Source organism: Schistocerca gregaria, chromosome 3 (genome assembly GCF_023897955.1).
Source record: "Schistocerca gregaria isolate iqSchGreg1 chromosome 3, iqSchGreg1.2, whole genome shotgun sequence".
Taxonomy (NCBI): domain Eukaryota; kingdom Metazoa; phylum Arthropoda; class Insecta; order Orthoptera; family Acrididae; genus Schistocerca; species Schistocerca gregaria.
This window is the reverse complement of record NC_064922.1, coordinates 754,848,708-754,871,207: the sequence shown is the minus strand read 5'-3', so window position 1 is coordinate 754,871,207 and position 22,500 is coordinate 754,848,708. Positions and strand designations below refer to the sequence as shown.

At 41.3% G+C, this 22,500-nt stretch overlaps 1 protein-coding gene across 1 annotated transcript; it reads right to left on the bottom strand.

The window, feature by feature from the left end:
• Positions 1-352: 352 nt before the first annotated feature.
• LOC126353932 (60S ribosomal protein L27) lies at positions 353-3,983 on the bottom strand. The gene is made up of 4 exons (XM_050003194.1): positions 3,881-3,983; positions 3,472-3,697; positions 527-660; positions 353-444 (listed from the first exon to the last, which is right to left on the bottom strand). The coding sequence occupies exons 2-4, from the start codon at positions 3,688-3,690 to the stop codon at positions 396-398; spliced, it is 402 nt and encodes a 133-aa protein (XP_049859151.1). The 5' UTR covers positions 3,691-3,697; positions 3,881-3,983; the 3' UTR covers positions 353-395.
• Between the last annotated feature and the right edge of the window lie 18,517 nt (positions 3,984-22,500).

Below are 22,500 nucleotides of genomic sequence, written 5' to 3'. Positions count from 1 at the left end.
GTTAACATGGGCAGAACTTGCCCTTGATTGGTGCTCCATGTAACCTAAAATAGCTTGGTGTGCCTAGGGTTAATAAATACAGTGGCCAAACTAGTATCAGTTTTTGAGTGAAAACTGATCTGATTTAAGAAAGTGAAGGAGTTACAATCTTGCGTGGGTAAAAAAAATTGGGACACCCATGTTTTGTCTTTAAGGAACTCAACAACATCCACCTGTAACTAATTTCCACTACTGTGCCAAGTTTTCAATAGCATTCCCACACTGCACTTATCTCTCAGTACACTCATCTCAACCTACATAATCAATACTGTAAAATGTGTGAATTAAGTATTTAAAAATACAGAAGACCAAATTGTGGTTTCAAATTTATTTAACACAAATTTCCAAGAACACAATTAGAACCGCAGCTTTTGGAAGAACCATCTGTTTTTGCCTGCTTTGTACCTGCAAAAAATAAACTTGCATTAATGTTTACATACAGAATATCGAATAATTCATTTGTTAAGTAACTGCAGTGTTCTCTTACCTTTCTTCAAATTTGACTTTTGTCTGAAACCTCGCCTTCTTTCTCTTCATGGGGTCCTTAAGGTCCTTAACAGATGTCTTAAGATTCAATTCTAGTGTGTATCGTGTAGGCATAAGATGATTGTAGTTCAGAACCTATAAACATTTTACAGGTCATTTTCTAAAACCATTACACACAAATCAAAACAGTTTGACCAAGTAATAACTTACAAAAACAATGAAATTTCACACATGATCACCACAATGTTTTAAATTAAGATAGTATTTCCATACCACACACATTCTCAGTTCCTACTTTTTCAAATTTAAATCTCCCATTTCTTTCACCTAGCTCAATTTTCTCTACTGGCAATTGTGATCAGTCACAATCGCTAAATAACAAACAAAACTGTGAGACTTAATACCTATGGTACATCAGCATACAGAGTCACACTTGCTGCCAAAGTGGCAGTCTAGTGGCACACACACCACACCTGTTGTTGGCTGATGTTTTGGACATGGGTTCTTACACTTGATTCGTACCAGAAGATATCCTCAACAACCCCTTTAACTGTCAACATTTCTGAGACACCATGTATAGCTGAGAGGATAGCACATTTTAACTGTTTCATAAGCCCTCTACAAATACCTTTCAACAGTCTGAATTCCCCTCACTGGAATCTCTGACCTACAAGCACACCTATTTCACAGCAGAGTAAAAGGCTCCTCCTCAATTATTACCAGTAAGATGACTGTTTCATACAGTACAAAGTTAAGGCTAATTTTGTTTCAATGCTGAATTTATATTTCTTAACACTGAGGCAAAAGATATCCACCAAATTAATCTAAATATACTATTAACCACTGTAAACTTTTATGTAAAGTTAAATGAAGTGAACAAGAAATGAACTGCGAAGGCTATGAAAGAAATAACAGATGGTATACCAGCATATTTATATAGGATGCTTTACATATATGCAATGGATCTGAAGGCTCACAACAGCAAATTAACATCAAAACATTACTGTTCCAAGTACATAAGTCCAATATTCATTCCCAATTAAGGACTTAAGCTCTGTGATTACATTACTAAAACTTGAAACCTAAATTATGGGCCAACTCACAAATAATGCAATATAGCTGGGCTTAGGCATACCGAGTAGCAACTGGCTAGGTCACCATATGAAAACCTAAATACAGCAAATTTTGCAGAATATTTTGACATTTGTGGACAAACTATTCAAGCAGATTTCACAGGAGACAAACTCTCGATGCTAAGTATGTCAAGTTCCAAAAGCGGTTGCCTGTTAGGAGCTCAAGTTTTAGGACGTGATTGGTTGAATGTGTGTTTTGCTGTCAATGCTACAGAAAATACAGTTTCCTCAGCATTTCTATTTCCTAAAGTGGAATTCCATTATCTGGGCATGCAAAGGAACTTAAGATTACAACAAGTCTCCAAAATGGATGCCTAGCACCTTATTTCTCAACATTCTTTTATGTATAAAAACCTACAAGGTATTAAATAGATGACAAAATTTTACTCGTGAAAAATCATGAAATAATAGTGGTCTTCAGTCTAACATTATCTCCCTATTGCAGCCACCACCCACAACCTTCGCATGTAGAAACGAAGTGTGGTATTTCTGAACACCAATTACCTACTCTTGGAGTCAAATATCTGACTCATCCCCAAACATGTCCATGGCAGATGTAGCCAATATTTTGAGACCTAATGAACACAGTTTACACTGCTGTGACTGGAAACAGCAGGAATGAAATTTACACAGTTATGGTAACAATGTCTGTCTACATAGAATCTCCACATTACAATGACAAGCTGTAAATATTGTGAAACATTCACATTTTAACGAACCAGGACTGACTCCTTCAGCTGTGCAACATCAAAATTTATACAGGTTCAGATCCCAATCCGCAACATATTTTCAAATATCACAAACAAATGACATCCATCAAGACTCACAAAGTGGATACCGATTTCGTGATGTTCATAAACTTTGATGTCATGGATATTTGGCTTCTCTTTTGATATAAGTAATAAATTTCAAGGTGGTAGTTTTAGGGTGGGAACTAACAGTTCAGCTTACATTGCTAGATGTGCAAAAAGAAGCTTCCCTTATGAAGTACACAAATGAGCAATATGATCAGCTACTTACATACGACTCAATTCACTTCCCATTGTACATCACACAAAGCAACAGGAAAGCAATGTGCACTTTTACCAGTCTGTTACCCCCACCCCCCATAGGTCCCAAATGTTAGTAACTAAACTGACGTTCTCTCCAGATAAGGAGAAAATGTACAATTAGGGCAGAACATTATTTGAGGCAGTCCTCCAGGGTGTATGTCTAATCAATTATTTTGAATTAACGGTTGTAGGTATATGTGGCCTCCATGCCAGCTGAATTTAAGCAACAGGGGCTACATACACAACTTTCTAAAATATGGTGAAAACATCAGTACAACTTCAAACAATATAATACATGACAAATTACATGTTTGTAAAGGGCAGTAGTGATCATTTTAATACTTTTCTGACGGAACAGCATTTGCAAAACTGGTGTGGAAAGAGCTACAATTTGAAATTCCTACATAAATCTTATCCTGCACACGCTACGAGAAAATTTTACTTGCACTTGGCAATTGCAGAGTGTGGGTATGTGAACAGACGTTCACACAAAATAAAATCAAGCCACAGTTTCATAGCGCATCCTAAGCAAAATTTCAATAGCAATGCCAGTATTTAGTATTTTACTCGCTATGCAATGCCGACACACTAAAGAACACTTAAGTATCTGAGACTTCACATTTCGAAAAAGGGACATCTACATAAATACATGCGGGAAGAGAGGTGCCCTCAAATCGTCATCTCTGAGCACTCTTAATTCAACACTATGTACGACATGATTAACTGCGTATACTGAACACACATACAAGCATTGGACATACCTTAACAAATGGCTTTATTTTAGATCTTTTGTGAATCTTAGCTTTCCCCATCCTCTTGTGTACTTTCCTGGGATAACGATCAATGCCTGCGACGAGAGCATGTCCGAATGGTTTATCTGATGAGCCATCATCAAAATTTTTCAAGACAATTGCTTTCTTTCCTGCGTAACGTCCACTTAGGACGATTACGATTTTACCCGATTTCATTATTTTCCTCATGGTTAATCTGCAAACGATAACACTGATGAATTAATAAGCTCACTAAAGATGACCAAGTGGCCGTTCCATTACACAATGTAGCAAGCTGCTAAAAACAGACAATTTAGGACCAGAGATATCTAATCCACTAGACACTTATACAAAAATTTCTTCAAAACACAATATAGATAATTTAACAAATAAAACTTACAGATGGTTTCCGATTCCCTATTCCTAATAACCACACCGCACACGCTATACGTAAAAGAACTCAATGTGAAAAATAAAGATACTTCTGTTTGTACCAAAGATTATCAATGTATGGCGGACTAAAATACACAATCGATACGAAGCGAGTGTAATCATTGCGTCACGAATAGCTGTGTTATAAAAAATAAATTTATCTTTCTATTGGATAATGTGACTTGTATTTTTGTGTTCTTTTGTAAGTAATATGGTGTTGAGATTTCTGTTGTGTGCGATGGATGCCTATTGTATGTGTAGGAGGATTCACACCTGTGGGAACGTCACCGTCACGTCTATGAACATCGACGGTCAGAAGACGCCGTGACGTTACAGCTGGTTTATAGCACCACTCTTTCATTTGCGCAGTTGCCAGCGGGCTCGTGCGCATGCGAAGAGCTGAATTCGCTTACGAGCAGTGTCTTCTCCCGCTTCTGGCTACTTGAGGCGTGGCTGTTTGCCGTATGAGCAGTAGCAGCAAGAAGCCAGATGCTACCCGAAATAATTTTTTCGGCGCGACCAAGCTGCCAGATTCAAGCATGCGCAGAGCAAGCTGAGTTATAGAGGGGCGTCTCCATGTGACCCATATATATGTTTTGTGATATTGCTGGTCTATTCGTTTACAGCTCCCATATCAAATGAAAACAAAAGAGATTTCTGTGGCCGGGAGCCATCGAGTGAATTAATATCCATTCTCATGATCATGAAAGACCAAAATAAGTTAGTAGTTTCAATTTTCTGATTTTATATTATTTCCACATTAATGTCTTAATGAAGCTATTTCTGTCAGTTTTGTAGAAAAATTTGCTTTTATTAATTTTTTCCGCTGAGGTACTTAGTTTATTTGAAACGAAGTGTTTCATTTCGCATTATTAGATACCTTCAGCTTCGTTCAATTTCAAGTGCATATTTCCATTTTCTGGGCCGAATGACATTATACCATAATAAAGAACCAAACATGATAATACAGCAGTAGACCTCCAAGAAAATTGGTATCACGAAAACCACATAGTAAAGCTGAATATCAGGTACTTCAGAGTGCATCTGGACAGAGAAATGTGCAGTTAGACCGGAATGAAACATTTTAGTATGGTTTATGAAATTCCGATGCTGCTGGAGTAGTGTTCGATGTCCTGTTCCTTTTATGACACTGTAAGATCTCTTAATGCTATATATGTGCAAACATACGTAATTATTGACTTGAAGCTGACTAAGTAGGCAAATTTTTGTCAGCAGTTTTCAACTAAATATTTTGTTTCAAATATATTGACAGCTATAGCAGAATTTTACAAATCTGCCTTCTGTGAAATTGTGTAGTTCGATCACAGGGCACTTCTATAGTATTCCTTTAGGCATAAAGTTATTTCTTAATTTGTGTTTACATCATAAATTTATTGAATTCCATTCTATGCTAAATTGTAGACTGGCAGCATACTGTGTTTTGTCGTTTTAACTCCCCAAATGGCTTTATATTTATTCCTAGAGTAGAATATAAACTGTCAGCTGTACAGTTTCTTTGCCTCACAGATAACCTTGTTAATTGTTTGCACATTTTGAAATCATGAAATTTATTGTCCTTTATTCTGGTGTGAGCTACACAAGAAACTATTTTTTAATTTTTTACTACCTTTTTGCAGTGCTGTGTAGACTTAAACCTGATTAGAAATGCAACTTAACAAAATTGCAGAGTAATAATTGAAAAAAAAAATCTATGAAAGTCACTACATAGCAAAATGTTATGGTAATCTTAGCTGTGGAGTCTAGGATTGAAATGAATAGTACGCCAAGAATTGCTTCCTTATTTGCGTTCCTTATCTGAGTAGACTTGATAAAACAATTGCTCCAGGTACAAATCCCTACATCCTCTCAACAACATGCCTCAGGGCTGCAAATGGTCACATGATACCCCACTACACACTAAATTCCACATTTAAATGCGACGAAAAGCGTATGAACAGCACCAGGCATGGGCTGCCTACATCATGGTAGCTGCGCATGAACAGTACAGCCTGTTGTCTGGCGCTGTCTGGCAACTGCTCAAACGAACATATACTCACCGGAGGCGCTACTTCGTAGTTCTTGGTAGATCATCATAAATTGCAAAAATTTAGTTTAAAGCAGTCTGCAAAGATTGCTTTGCCCTTGATGTCGAAAAACAGATAGCAAAAAATCAGACCATGAAGGAGAGTTTCGCAGTCTTTACAAGGAGTTGGAAGAGTAGGAGTCATAGTTCTATAACCAATCTTTTTTTTACATGTGAAGCAAGGTACAAATAAAAATTGTGGGGAGAAATTCAAGATTTAGGCTTCCAATATCACATCGACAGAAATTGATGGTTTCCTTTGGTACGTCTAGATGGACTGTTTAATATACTTGAACTATGTTTACGTATATTTCTTCTACCTGCTGTTCGTCGTTAATTTGTTACAAATCGTATTTTAAACTTCTGTATACCGCATCAGCTTTACCTCCAGTGAGTAAAGCACATTGAACAAGATATGTATCGTCTATTATGGAATGTATTCCTTAAGTGTTGTAAATAATATACTTTGACTTAACATTTTCTTCCAGTACATGTTAAAACCTTTTTGCAATAGCAATCAGGTGGAATATTTTGGTATTAGTTCACACTATGTACTTAAAATAGGCCACACTACAACCCACTGAAACATTTCTCCTGAGAAACCATGATGTAATGTGATCTGTCAGTGATGTTCAATTGATGGTGTATGTGAATGCTACTACTGCAGAGAGAATCTTTTCATGTGATGGGCATGACAGTGACGTTACATCAAATGTGAATCCACCTTGAGGTGTTGACTACTATCATACAGTGAGGAGGCAAAGAAACTGGCACACCTGCCTAATACTGTGTGGGTCCCCTGCAAGCACGTAGAAGTGCTGCAACATGACGTGGGATGGGCTCAACTAATGTCTGAAGTAGTGCTGGAGGGAATTGACATTATGAATCGTGCAGGGCTGTCCGCAAATGCGTAACATGGGGTGGAGATATTTTCTGAGCAGCATGTTGCAAGGCATCCCAGATATGCTCAATAATGTTCACGTCTGTGGAGTTTGGCTGCCACCGGAAGTGTTTAAACTGGACGTATGGGGTGTCGAATTGTCCTGCTGTAATTGCCAAAGTACGTTGGAATGCACAATGGACATGAATGGATGCAGGTGATCAGACAGGATGCTTACATATGTGTCACGTGTCAGAGTCATATCTAGAAATATCAGGGTTCCCATATCACTAAAATGCACATGCCCCACACCATTACAGCGCCTCCGCCAGTTTGAACAGTTCCCTGCTGACATGCAGGGTTCTTGGATTCATGAGGTTGTCTCCATACTCATACACGTCCATCTGCTCGATATTATTTAAAATTAGACTCGTCCGATCGGTCAACTTGTTTCCAGTCATCAACAGTCCAATGTTCATGTCGACCAGCCCAGATGGGGTGGAAAGTTTTGTGTTATGCAGTCATCAAAGATACAGGAGTGGGCCTTCGGCTCCAAAAGCCCCTATCAATTATGTATTGTTGGATGGTTCACATGCTGACACTTGTTGATGGCCCAGCAATGAAATCTGCAGCTACTTGCGGAAAGGTTACACTTCTGTCACGCTGAACGATTCTCTTCAGTCGTTGGGGTGCACTTTTCCTAGTTAACACTGGTTCAGAAATAAATGTTTATCCAAAAATGTCGAATAATTCTGGAAAAATTAAGATGTTCCTTTTCTCACAGCTGCCAACAATTCAGCAGTATGAACATACAGGAAAAAAACGCTAATTCTAGAAGTAGATGACAACTTCCTCTCTATATGGACATTTCTCATAGCTGAAGTGAATGGGCAATTTTGGGAGCTGATTTTTGAGTTGTGCCAGAATTAGCGCATCGATCCTTACTGCAAATACCTTTCTCTCGAACTCACAACCGCTTCGGTGCGCTATTGCGAGATTCTGCCGTTTTCGGTCGTGCGAAATTTCCAAGCTACCACAGTCTTCCACATCAGTTATAGAGCAGTTGAAATCTCTACCATATCCATGCCGAGCGCACACGTGTGCGTTACACGAGAAGAGAGCAGACACATATTGACACAAGACAAACGAGCATTCGGAATTGAGAGAGATCTGCAAGTTACTTGAAGCACACATTTCTGGAATACAAGGACTGCGTTCTGTGAATAGGTCGACTGCTCGTGAATTACAAGAGAAAAGTGTTAAACAGCGAAGGACAGTTTCTGTACCGCAAAAAGAGTTGGATGGAACACTTGAACAACTATCGCAGCTGCAGTGCAATGCTACAGTGAAAGATGGTGGGGAAGCTTCTTTCCCCTCTTTCTTCTCCAAGGCAACCTACATATCAGGCAACGACCTAGGCTAACAGCTACTGTGTGAGTTGCCTGCACTGACGAATCCAAGGTTGGACAAGAACAGCAGACGTCAGCCCACTCAACATTTTATTAGGACAACACTGGGTCAGCCAGTGGCTTTCCAATCTTGGCACTTGCCTCTGAGAAATCATGTTGTTGATGTAGCAGTAACAACATCAAACAGTGCAGGGGCAGACCCACTGCAAATGGTAAAGAAGAAAAACAGATCATGGAGAATCTGTGGAGACCACAGGGATTGGCATGCCTGCACTATCACAGACCAGTACCCAGTGGCTCACGTAGCTGACTATAATGGTAAACTAGAAGCAGCTTGCAATTTTAATATTGTTAACTGTGCTGAGGCGATCTCACAAATACCTATGGCTCGGAAAGACAAGAAAAGACAGCTGTCTTTTTGAGTACAATACTGTCCCCTCTTGGTCTGCAAAACGCTGCACAAATCAGGCAGCATTTCACGCAAACGGGCCTGCACAGTTTTCCATTTGTGTTCTGCTACATGTGTAAGAGTGCTCAAAAACCAAAGAGGAGCACATGCAGCATCTGTATTGTTTGTTCAAAAGACTAAATTGCTATGGTGTTACGTTTTTGCAAAAGGAGACATAAAGTTGCTTCGCTACACCATATCACACCATGCTATCCCCACTGAGCAAGGTGGCGCAGTGGTTAGCACACTGGACTCACATTTGGGAGGATGATGGTTCAATACGGCGTCTGGCCACCCTGATTTATGTTTTTCGCGCTTTCCTTAAATCGCTCCAGGCAAATGCTGGGATGGGTCCTTTGAAAGTGCATGACCGACTTCCTTCCCCACCCTTCCATAATCCGACGAGACCTATGACCTCACTGTCTGGTTTCCTCCCCCAAACAACTCAACCCAACTCCATGGTATCCCACCTATTCGGGAAAAAGTGACAGATATTGTAAACATGCCCCCTCCTTCTACGTTTAAAGAGCTTAGACGTTTCATGGAAAGGTAAAATTGTTACAGAGATACTTGTCACATTTAGCAAAGCTGCAAGAGTCACTTAACAAACTGCTCACTGGTAAAACACATCTAGTAGCAGGAAGGTTCCATGGACCCCTGAAGCTACATCTGCATAAAGCGACCTAAAAGATGCATTGGCAAAGTCTACGTTGTTGGCACATCCTGTTCAGAACCCGCCAAATCGCCTTATGGGTTGACGCAAGCCTTACAGTGCTGGGTGCTGTGACACAACAGTATGTTGCAACAAAACGGAGACCTCTGGCTTTTTACCAAAAACCTGTCCATACAGTAGAAACAATGAAGCACGTTTGACAGAGAGCTCCTGGCCATGTATCTAGCAGTCATACATTTCTGAGCATTCCTAGAGTGAAAGCATTTACAATTTTCACGGATCACAAACCTCTGACTTCCATATTCCAACATTACCGACTTCAATTCACCACATCATATTCGCTAGTAGAGTTCATTGCCCAATTTTCCCAGACATGTACTTCATTGTTTCGTAACTGTGTGGAATTTTCTATCATTAACTGGTCTGGCGTAGCTGCAGAACAAGGTAAGGACACCTTCGTTCTGCAGTGGCACTTAGAACCGTTATCTGTGGACCTATGCCTGGAGCGCCTGCCACTGCACAGCAAAGTACCGACGCTGAGTCTTCGACACCTTTCGCAGCATAGCATACCCAAGGTAATAGCTAGTATCAGCCAGAGTTGTTCGTCAGGGAATGCAGACAGATTGCCGTCGATGGGCTCGATGTTGCACCCATCCCGCGAGCAATGGGATGGTAGAGCATATGCAGCGCGCTCTAAAGGCTGTCTTGGACTGCCAAATGAAATCCTGGACGACAGCATTACCATTAGTACTTCTGGGCCTCTGTGCAGTAATTAAAGCAGACTTAGGACGTTTCTCTGCTCAGTTAGTCTATGGAGAACAACTAAAAGTAGCAGGCGAATTTTTCTAGCCCTCTCCCCCTTCCAATCTGTCTGTTAGCAATTATGCCAGTTTTTTACACACTCTGCAAACTCACTTGCAACTCCTTAAACCTAACAATCTATCACGACAGGAAGACAAACCAATTTTCTTCCAGGAATACTTGTTCAAAACTGAGTTTGTCTGGATAAGAGATGACGCTGCTATATCACCTCTTTCCTCTCCATACATGGGACCCTTTAGGTCTTTGACAGGAGTGTCAAAACATTTGTAGTAGAAAAAAATGACAATCATGACAAAGTTTTCGTTGACGTCCTTAAGTCAGCATGCTCCAAAATATGTCCAGATGAACCACACAATGAAAAAGCCAGATTATTATATCCCCCACAGGACTTGTCAGACTAGCACAGAGACATTCATGTCCCTGACCAGACTGAAAAGCCAACTGAGTTTATGCAGTCTGGCAAAAAAGTATGTTATCGGCACCCCACAATCCAGGGGGGGAGGGCAGGTTTTCAGGTTCATTCCACCTGAGAGACCGACAGACCATGTGTGTAAATATGCTACATACATGAACTGCCCAGCTACAGCTCTCCCAAAACAGGGGAGAGGGCATTGACATGAGGAACTAAGATAGACAACGATGTGGAGTGGGTGCAGTCATTGATTCATGAATCTCTGTGATATAAAAACTAAATTTATCTTTGGATTGGACAATATGACTCATGTTTTTATGTTATTTGGTAATTAAATTGGCTCAAATGGCTCTGAGCACTATGGGACTTAACATCTGTGGTCATCAGTCCCCTAGAACTCAGAACTTCTTAAACCTAACTAACCTAAGTACATCACACACATCCATGCCCAAGGCAAGATTGGAACCTGCGACTGTAGCGGTCACACGGTTCCAGACTGAAGCGCCTAGAACAGCATGGCCACAAGGGCCGACTATTTGGTAATTACTGTGGTGTACAGATTTCTATTGTGTGCATTGTGCGAGTATTCTATGTGTCGTGAGTAAATACAGTAAAGTGTTGACTACTATCATAGTCAAGTGCAGTACAAGTGAATGCACAATTTCTGTAGTGCTGAAATGCCAAAGACTTTCTTTCAAAAACAACAACAGCAATACTGGTGTCAAAAAATCTGTTTAATTCAAATAGAGCCCTGGCACTCAGAGCAAAATTACGTGAAAGTACTAGACGGGCCTTTGGGTAAACATCCTTTACAATTTGTAAAACATTTACTACAAAATATTATAAGGCGCAAAGTTCCAGTTTCACATCAAACAAATTGATTATAAGGTTCACATTTCCAGTTTTACATTAATGAAACTTTTGGTATATAGCCAAAAGCTATTGCCACTCAATAAATTTGAAGTAGAGTGAATCCGAGGAATTCTTTAACAGCTCACAGGGCTCTCAAACAAAACTTGAGCAGGAAATAACAGGATTTAGTACAATTTGGTATTTTATATGTTTGGGAAATGAACGAACTATCAATATCAACATGTGGCGTAATTACTCTGATAAAGGCAACCAGCTGGAGTTCTAGAATCTTTTTCCAAACTAAGCAAAATTTCAGCATGTACCCAGCAGCTATTGCCACTTTATACATTTGAAATAGAATGGATCCAAAATATTAATTAACAATTTAAAAACAAGCTCATGGGGCCTTAAATAAAACTTGAAGAAGAAATAACAGAATTTAGTGGAACTCTGAATTTTACTCGTTTGAGAAAAACAAAAAAATAACTACTAACAAGCAGCCTAATTATTCTGATAATGATGACCAGCTGGTTTTCTACAATCTTATATCACAATTCAAATCTGCAAACAGGATCCCAACTAATACAAAACCAAGAACATGATGGGTAATCAAGACAATTATTTATAATTGCCTCCTCATTAACATACTCCCTCTACATCTAAAAGCCACTTTAATTAAAAACTTGGCCAATGCCAGATAACAAAAGTATAAGAAAAAATTTAGCAAATTAAGAAACAGCCTGTGACAGATTTCAAAAATTTAAACCCAGGTAGTGCCAGATAACAAAACCATTTGAAAAAAATTAACAAATTAAACAGCCTATAAGGGCTCTTCAAAAATTTAAACCTGGCCAGTGCTAGATGATACGAAGAAAATTTAACAACCCTATTAATGGTCGTCCATGGCCCAAAAACATTAAAAAAACAGAGTGAAACATTAAAATCACATTAATCAAAACAGGAGATAGAATGATGTCTCTTTTAAAAAAGGAGTATAAAACAAAGTGTTACAATTATTGCAGCAGGAACGCATTTCAAAATTATATAACTTAATTCCTTGTGGCGTGATGTGATACAGGAAGCGCAAGCTCGGCGCAGATGATGTCAGCAGCCGATGCACACAGGCAGCAGGTCCACAAGAGAACTCTGTGACACAACAGCCGTAAGACTGGAACAAACTAAGGGAGCCTCTAAATTGCGGCACCACTAGGCCCTTTCACAATCTATCATAATCAGGTGCTCAATCAGGAAAGAGTTCCCCTAGCAGGTGCAACCTCCACCAAAGTCTACACACGTTACCACCATTCATTTGTACACTTTTAAATACTGTAACCCTGTCATGTTTACTGCTGAGCATGTGCTCACTATAACCACGTCTCAGGCTTGCAGCCCCTTGATTCTGCTCAGAAACGCATACAAATTAAATACATTTTGATGATGGAACACATAGGGCCAAGATCGCCACGGGAAAGTGCCACTCAGGAATAACGTCAGAGAACTGCTGTGTCAACAGGCGTCTTTCTAAATCCTACCGGCCAACTTGACCAAACTTGAGTCTTACACAGCGCATCCCTCCAAGCGGAATCAAGCCCAACTGGCCGCCACAAACCACATTGCCGCTGACAGAAACTACCAGGCTGCTCATGGTTCCATGGTCGCGCCCCCTAGTTGGAAGGTGCTCTCTGTGGCGAGGAACTGCTAGTTCTCTAGTGTGCACAGGGGGAGATTTGAGAGAAGGAAGATGCCACAGGAAAGCCTCCCCCACCAAAACAATAAAGCCCTCCTCCGAGGTCTGGGTACGAGCTCTCCTTGAGCTAATTATCATGAACTCACGACGATTTTTTGTGCACTAATCATAGAAAAGAAGGTACACAGAGCTCAGAACCCCTAAATTTTGATACAATCCCGGGAAACGAGAGGTTGAGCGATTAGCGAATCCAGACCCCTCCCCCCTTGCGATGCATAGCTGGAATTGCATGTGAACACCTGGTTCCCCAACTTAGCCTTGAACTCCCATCAGCCTTGATTATAATAGCGGGTCAATCACCTATGTGCAAGTAGGATGTTCCACCTAGCCCTCTTCCAGTTCTGTTGTATAGCTTGTGGAGCAACGTACTTTGGGAGGAGATCTTTAATAGACCAAAGATTAGCGAGGGTGGAATTAGACGGATAAACCAAAAAAATAGACGCCAGACAGGACTTAACAGACTCATGCTGAGCTGCATTGAACACGATACGGAGCCAGGATGTCATGAGATCCTACTTCCCCCTGTGAAATTTGATAGCTGCCTTTAGGTTATGGTTCATTTGCTCCGCAAAAGACGCCTGCAGATCATAAGGGTTAGTGGTGATGTGCTGCACAGCATCCTCAAAGCAGAACCGCTTAAATACTTTGGAAACTAAGGCAGATGCCTTATCACTAATGAGTGTTTTGGATGGTCCAAAAGTGGAAAAATTCCGGGACAAATTATACACAGATAAGGGCGCTGTCATGCTCAGAACCAGCCAAAAAGCGAGAAAAGGCATCCACAGCCACCTAGATATAACTATTCCTAGTGACAGAGCCGGCCCTACGTTATCGATAAAAATTTTATGGTTGACTGCTAAAACCCCTTACAGGAATTATGGTTAGGCTGAGTGCTCTTACAGCTTTCGCACTCCCCCCTGTAATGTTCAGATGTCTTTATAAAGGGCAGGCTAAGTAACAGGTTGCTTGATCTTAGCAATAGTTGTGTAATACCCCAGTGCCTGCCTACCATGGTGCTATGGAAATATCGGAATTTGGGCACTCGCAGCTCCTTGGGTAGACAGATCTTAGGATTGCATTAGCCACATCGACTGTAGCAAAGCAGGCTATACCCAGACCCTGTCCTCCACGCAATAATCTCTGCTTAGTATCGGCAATTGCGGAGTACTCTTCCTGTTTGCTCTTTAAATTCGCTTACCGCTCTGGAACCTCGGTTAGCATTCCTGTTACCTAATCATCCAACGAACACGCATGCTCACTGCAATCCACTCCCTCATCGTAGAACGTCCAAATAAGGCCATTCATCACCAGATTATCAGGGTCCCTAACATGCCTGACTTTAAAGCGAAAGGAGGAAATGCGGATCGCCCACTGAGCAATTCATCCAGTCTTTCTGGGACGTGCCAGAACCCAGCTAAGGGCCTGGTTATCGGTTTCTGAAAGAAACTCTCTGTGCTCCACATAGAACTTGAATTTTTCGAAAGCAAAGAGGATCGCCAAGTCTTCCCATTCGTGCACTGAATATTTCATCTCAGCAGATGTCAATTTCATCAACACACAGGCTATTGGCCATCATTCACTATTTTGATCTTACAAGAGGAACGCTACTACCCCAGCATTAGACACATCCATTTGGATCACAAACGGAAGCTCAAAATTTGGAATAGCCAAAATGGGTGGACTGCTAAACGCACCTTTATGGTCTCAAAGGATGCCTGATTAATTTCGTCCCACCTAAAAACGACGCCTTTCTTCAGCAGATCATTAAAAGGATTGGATAACTGAGCAAAATTGGACACAAATTTGCGAAAAAATTGCCCATGCCAGTGAATCTTGCAACGCCTTTCTTAATCTTAGGGATGGGGAATTTATACAGATCAGTAGTTCATTCCTGGTCAATCCTAATATCGTCAGCAGAAGTTAGAGTCCCAAAAAAAGAAATTTGAAGGTGTGCTTATGTGATCAGTTCCGCCACTCTAAGGCGGAGTACAACTGCCTCCAGATGTTGCAGATGTTCAGAGAGATTGTGCTAAAGATGGCCATGTCATCTAAATAATTATAGACACACTTGAACTTACAATAACCCAAAACACAATACAGAAGATGGGACAAGATGGAATCTCCCATTGACAAACCAAGGTGGACCTTGTTGAATTCGAATAGTTTCCAATCAGTAAAAAAAGGCGGTAATGTGCTTGGAGCCCTCGTTTAATGGACTCTGGTTATATGCCTGGTTGAGGTCAAGAACTGTAAAAAATTGTGCCGCAGCAAACTAGGTAAAACAATCATGTAAATCTGGAAATGGTACACAGTCGAGAACCAACTTTTCATTAACTTTCTTACAATCAACTACTGGACAAAACTCTCCACTCTTGCCCTTAGATACCTGGAATATAGGTGAAACTCAGGGTGACATGGAAGGCCTCATGACCCCTCACACAACATGCCATCAATCAAACAAAGTAAACTCCGCACCTTGGGTGGAGCTTGCCTCAGTGAGATCTGATTAGTAAGGCAGACCTTACACTTAATTTTACCGGTAACCGCCAGTTTGCCTGTCAACACCTCGACAAAGTGACTAAGGACATCCAAAAGCTGGTTTACATCGACCAAACAAAAATGAGTGATCTTAAATCTTGAGGAAGGTGGTAACACACTAGAGATTCCAAAGGAACTTTGACAGGAGCACAAGGCCAGCCTTTCAGCAGGACAAAACCTAAAGTAAACAACTCTCTAACCTGACAATCCAACATCGAACTACTGCTGTGTATAATATTACAATCCAAAATAAAGTTCACTGATAAATTCTTAACCACTACAAAGTTAATCATTCTCCTCATCATCCCCTTAATCCTTCTCATTCTGAATCAAAATTTTAGTATGAAAAAGTCAACGGCTTGACTGGCGGAAGTAGATGGCCAGTCATTTCAAAAGAATATTTGGTGAATTCCAATGGTCATAAAGGCGAATGAAACTTCTCACAACAGAGTGGTATCTGTACTGCAGTGGAGCAGCCACAAAAGGCCTCTGATCCCAGTGGGGCGGTCTGATCACATCCTCTGGGGCTAACCACCTCAGTTGTAACCACGCTACTGTAAATGCAGTAGCCAAAGTCGAAGCTTCGGCTTGTGAAGCAGACAGGAAGCATGTGAGAATTAAAATATACCTCAGAAGGCTAATCCCTCACTGACTAGGTCAACGCAAGCAGGCTATCGGATTCTGGGGAGACTGCATCATCGGCAAAACAAAACTGCGAACCTACCAGTACCTCAAAATACAGTCTAAATCACAGATACAAAATCAGACCGAAACAGACTTCTAAAATGGGAACCATAAACATACAGACAGTGATGAAGGTGGGCAAGCTAAAGCAAGTTCTTGACATTATGAGGGAACTTGGGGTTGGCGTAGTGGCACTACAGGAAACAAGATTCAGGGATGAAATCACAATGGAATCAGAGGGATGTGTAATTCTGGAAGGGTAACCCGGTGTTGAGGGAGGGGGGGGGTGTCGAAACAACATTTTATGTTGGGCACAGCCTTTGTAGTAGATCTTAGATACCTGGACAGTATCATTGCAAGGAAGAGCTTAAACGAGAGGCTGTGATACCTGACAATGAAAACCTATACAATAGTAAATGCACATGGCTAACGAATGATAAGAACAAAAAAGACAGAGCAGGAACGCAACATTTTTGGCCCATTTTGGATAAGGTAGCGACAGATGTTGACAAAAGAGGTGTCACTATTTTGATAGCAGTTTTTAACGCACAAATAGGCATGGGAAAGAAGTTTAGAGATCCTGTAAGGGATTATCCAGCCCACAAGAGAACAAACAAGAATGGTGAGAGATTAGTGGACCTGTGCAGGAGACACAAGATGAGAATAATGACCACCCATTACAAAGATAAGGCAAGCAAGAAAACAATGTGGGTCAGCTCTCGAAACAGGATTGGGGAAAACAACTATACCATGCAAATGGACACCCTACATAGCAAAGAGACGTAGGACCATAAACACTCACAGAATCGACCTAGATCTTCTGGAAAAATACAGAACAGAGTATGCAAAGAGAATGGTAGTTCAGAGGAATTGGAGGATGAAAGAAGAGGCAGTGCGAATGGCTATTAACAACAAGAAGAGGAAGCATGAGTGGTTGACAGATGAATGCAAGAATGCAGCGGAAACCAGGAGGAAACCATGGATGAAATGGCAATCCTGTAAAAAACAAGAAGACTGGTCGAACTTCCAGACAGTGAGAAAAATTGCTAGCAAAACGATCAGAAATGACAAGAGAAGTAGATGGAATGAGAAACTTAAAGAAGCAAACACAGCCTTCAAGAAATACAAATCACGAATCTTTTTCAAAGAATTGAAGAGCAGAATTAAAAACTTAGGGGCAAAACAACCCTTCGTAATAGCACATGATTGCACAATAAAAATTGGCGAAAGAGAGGTGTGTGAGGAAATGGCTATGTATTTTAGGGATTTTCTGAATGCAGAAGCACTTACAGTAAAGTGGACACACTTACGCTCTAGGAACCATAGTCAGGATAATCTAGACAGTGCACCCACCAAGGCAGAAGTAACAGAGACAATTAAAGACCTGAGACAACAAGACATCAGGCAATGATGGTAACTGTCCTGAAGAGATCCAGTGGGGTGGACCTGAAATAGAAAAAAGTATGTACAATATAATAATGGATAGCTGGAGAAATAAGAAAATACCCATAGACTGAAAGGAAGCCGTTAAAATACCACTACACAAGAAAGGGAACAAGAAAGTACTGGATAACTACAGGGGCATCTCTCTCTTAAATATAGGGTAAAGGTTTTGTCAAGAACCTTGCTGAACAAAGTTGAAGAACAACTCAGGCCTACAATAGGAGAGTACCAGTGTGGCTTTAAAAAAGGGAGGAACAATACAGAACAGATATTTGGAATAAAACGTGTAATAGAACACAGACACAAGAAAGGAAAAAAGATACTCGTGACATTTGTGGACTTCCAAAAGGTCTACGATTCATTTAACAGAATAGTCTGCTTTATGTGATTGCATATAACAAGACCAAGACATTGAAAGCTTAGTCTGACTGGTTTGTCAGTTAGAGGTGAGACTCCATCACCTCCAAAGGTCCGAGGCATTTTGCTATGATTGTTGCCAGCATCATATTTAAAGTATCGGGAAAGCAGGTTGCTAGCCTCTCTTGCCCCGAGTCACATTTAATTTTACCCCTAACGGTTGAGGGACGAACCGGGGGATTTGGTAGTCTTTGCCGTATGAGCACAAAGGTGACCACGACTCAGAATATGTCTGAGATGCCCAGCCTTATTCCAAAGTAACTGGTATCCCGACTGTCCGGACCACTTACTTGGCCACTCATATGTTGCCCGTGGTTCATGAACTAGGAGATGACTACAGGAACCCACACCAGGAACCACCAATTTAAAAACAAGCTCACAGGGCTTAAAAAGACTTGGAAAACAAATAACTGAATTTAATAGAATTTTAAGTTTTACACATTTTGGAAATGAAAGAAACTATCAGTGCTAACATGTGGAGCAATTATTCCGATGAAGAAGACCAGCTGATGTTCTAGAATCTTATACCGCAATTCAAATCTACAAATAGGATCCCAACTAATACAAAACCAAGAACATGATGAGTAATCAAGACAGTTATCTATAAATGCTTCCCCATTAACATACTGCCTCTACTTCTAAAAGCCCCTTTAATTAGAAACTTGGACAGTGTCAGATAATAAAACTTAAAGAAAAAATAGCAAATTAAGAAATGGACAATCATGTCTCTTCAAAATTTTAAACTTGATCAGCGCCAGATGATAAAATTTAAGGAAATTTGGCAACCTGGGCAACAGCTGTTCATGGCCCTGAAAAATATGATCCCATTAGAGTGAAACTGTTAAACTGACATTAATTAAAACACAAGATAGTGTGATGTCCCTTTTAAAAAAGAATTAAACAAAATATTACAATTATTGTGACAGAAGCCCGTAACAAAGTTACATGATTTTCCCGAGGTGATGCAGAAGATGGCTGTCTCAGCAAAGACGATGCCAGCAGACGATGTTAGCTCATCTTATGTGCTGAACCAGTTGATAGCTCACTGAGCCAATGGAGAGCACAGTGATCTCATAATCCAAACGCAAAAGCACCTAATGAATCAGACTCTCCAAAACACCAGGCTCTCTGTACATTAGTTAATACAAACTCAATCTCCAAACGAGAGGAAAAGGACTTCAACATACAAGTAAAATAAATTTTAGTGCTCAAGAAACAACGGGGGCCAAAATTGCTACAATAACGCATACACAGGAATAATGCCAGAGAACTTCCATGTCAACAGGCCTTGTACCGAATGTGACCAAATCTGGGCCTTACACTGCGCATCACTCCAAGCAGACCAAGTTTGACTTGGTGCCACAAACCATACTGTCACTGACAGCAACCGCCAGGTCACTAGCTCAGAACGGTCATACCCTCTAATTGGAAGACACTCTGCGTGGCAAAGAACCGCTACTTCTATAGTGTGCACAATGGGAGACTTGAAGAAGGAAGCCACCATGGCTCAATAATGTTAAATAATTTTGAATAAACAAATGGAAATTTTGTAGTCATTGTAACTTTCAGTTAAAAGTATAGAACGTTAATTTTCCATAAATAAGTGTTTCAGATCTGGAAACAACTCGTACCTGTGAAAAATGAATGGTGTGTGAAGATGAATCAAAGCCAAAGGTTAATTCACTCTGCCACTCACATCACCTCATGTCACGTCATACACTCAGAGCGGAGAAAATATGAAATTCACACTACACAAGTATCTCACTCCAGTAAAACCCTGGCTGCATTAACGTTTTGGAAGAGAAACTGGCATCACTTATCTAGCTGCTGTGCATGCATGGCTGCAATAACAGATGAACAGCTGATGCGAAATTCTGTGTTCGACTGGATTGTGATTGTATATTCACAGCTATAAAATCTGTGCACTTTTCCTTATTTTGATCCCTCCATTATCTATATGCACTAAACAAATTAGGGAGTATCGTAAACTGGCTGACTACTACTAACTGGACAAATGCAGTGCAAATTACATTTCAGTTGCACTAAAGACCTTTCGCCTGACAGAAGCGTGTGATTGCTATTTTTGTAACTCATGTTTGTGATCCTGTTGTAGAAGCAGACCCAAGATTAAGCAGTAGTCAGCATTTTCTGTAATGTATGTGATCAAGTTATTTATCATTGCATTTTAAATGTCGTGAAATGTATTAAAGTATTGAAGCTTTTCCTGCTAAATTAATAAAATAAGAGCATAGATTTCGGTTTTCGTTTGAATATGTCTGAATAATTTTAGCTTCGCTGCGATTAAGATGTCAGTGAACTACCTCTACCGGTGATTCAGACTCCTAGAAGAATTTAAGAAATTGGTGCTTAACACCAACTAGCAACAGAGAAGTGTTTCTGAAATTTGAATTTTCTTTCCTAGGTTCTGACAAACAGTTATACAACATTAATATAATTCATGGGGTTAGAGTATTAATTACATTTAAATTATCTGCATAAATGTGTTTAAAGTAATCCCCAATCTGCCAGTAGTATATGCACTATTAATTACATTTAAATTATCTGCATAAATGTATTTAAAGTAATCCCAAGTCTTCCAGTAAACCCTTCTTTAAGAAGCTAGGTACTGTACCTTTACCATATACACTCCTGGAAATTGAAATAAGAACACCGTGAATCCATTGTCCCAGGAAGGGGAAATTTTATTGACACATTCTTGGGGTCAGATACATCACATGATCACACTGACAGAACCACTGGCACATAGACACAGGCAACAGAGCATGCACAATGTCGGCACTAGTACAGTGTATATCCACCTTTCGCAGCAATGCAGGCTGCTATTCTCCAATGGAGACGATCGTAGAGATGCTGGATGTAGTCCTGTGGAATGGCTTGCCATGCCATTTCCACCTGGCGCCTCAGTTGGACCAGCGTTCGTGCTAGACGTGCAGACCGAGTGAGACGACGCTTCATCCAGTCCCAAACATGCTCAATGGGGGACAGATCCGGAGATATTGCTGGCCAGGGTAGTTGACTTACACCTTCTAGAGCACGTTGGGTGGCACGGGATACATGCGGACGTGCATTGTCCTGTTGGAACAGCAAGTTCCCTTGCCGGTCTAGGAATGGTAGAACGATGGATTCAATGACGGTTTGGATGTACTGTGCACTATTCAGTGTCCCCTCGACGATCACCAGAGGTGTACGGCCAGTGTAGGAGATCGCTCCCCACACCATGATGCCGGGTGTTGGCCCTGTGTGCCTCGGTTGTATGCAGTCCTGATTGTGGCGCTCACCTGCACGGTGCCAAACACGCATACGACCATCATTGGCACCAAGACAGAAGCGACTCTCATCGCTGAAGACGACACGTCTCAATTCGTCACTCCATTCACGCCTGTCGCTACACCACTGGAGGCGGGCTGCAAGATGTTGGGGCGTGAGCGGAGGACGGCCTAACAGTGTGCGGGACCGTAGCCCAGCTTCATGGAGACGGTTGCGAATGGTCCTCGCCGATACCCCAGGAGCAACAGTGTCCCTAATTTGCTGGGAAGTGGCGGTGCGGTCCCCTACGGCACTGCGTAGGATCCTACGGTCTTCGCGTGCATCCGTGCGTCGCTGCGGTCCGGTCCCAGGTCGACGGGCACGTGCACCTTCCGCCGACCACTGGCGACAACATCGATGTACTGTGGAGACCTCACGCCCCACGTGTTGAGCAATTCGGCGGTACGTCCACCCGGCCTCCCGCAAGCCCACTATACGCCCTCGCTCAAAGTCCGTCAACTGCACATACGGTTCACGTCCACACTGTCGCGGCATGCTACCAGTGTTAAAGACTGCGATGGAGCTCCGTATGCCACGGCCAACTGGCTGACACTGACGGCGGCGGTGCACAAATGCTGCGCAGCTAGCGCCATTCGACGGCCAACACCGCGGTTCCTGGTGTGTCCGCTGTGCCGTGCGTGTGATCATTGCTTGTACAGCCCTCTCGCAGTGTCCGGAGCAAGTATGGTGGGTCTGACACACCGGTGTCAATGTGTTCTTTTTTCCATTTCCAGGAGTGTATTTATGGTATGAAAACTCTAGTGTCTTAACAGTAACGTAATGTGCAATGAATAGCAGACTATTTAAGCAGTGACAATCATCATCATCACAATGATGTTGTTATTGTTGTTGT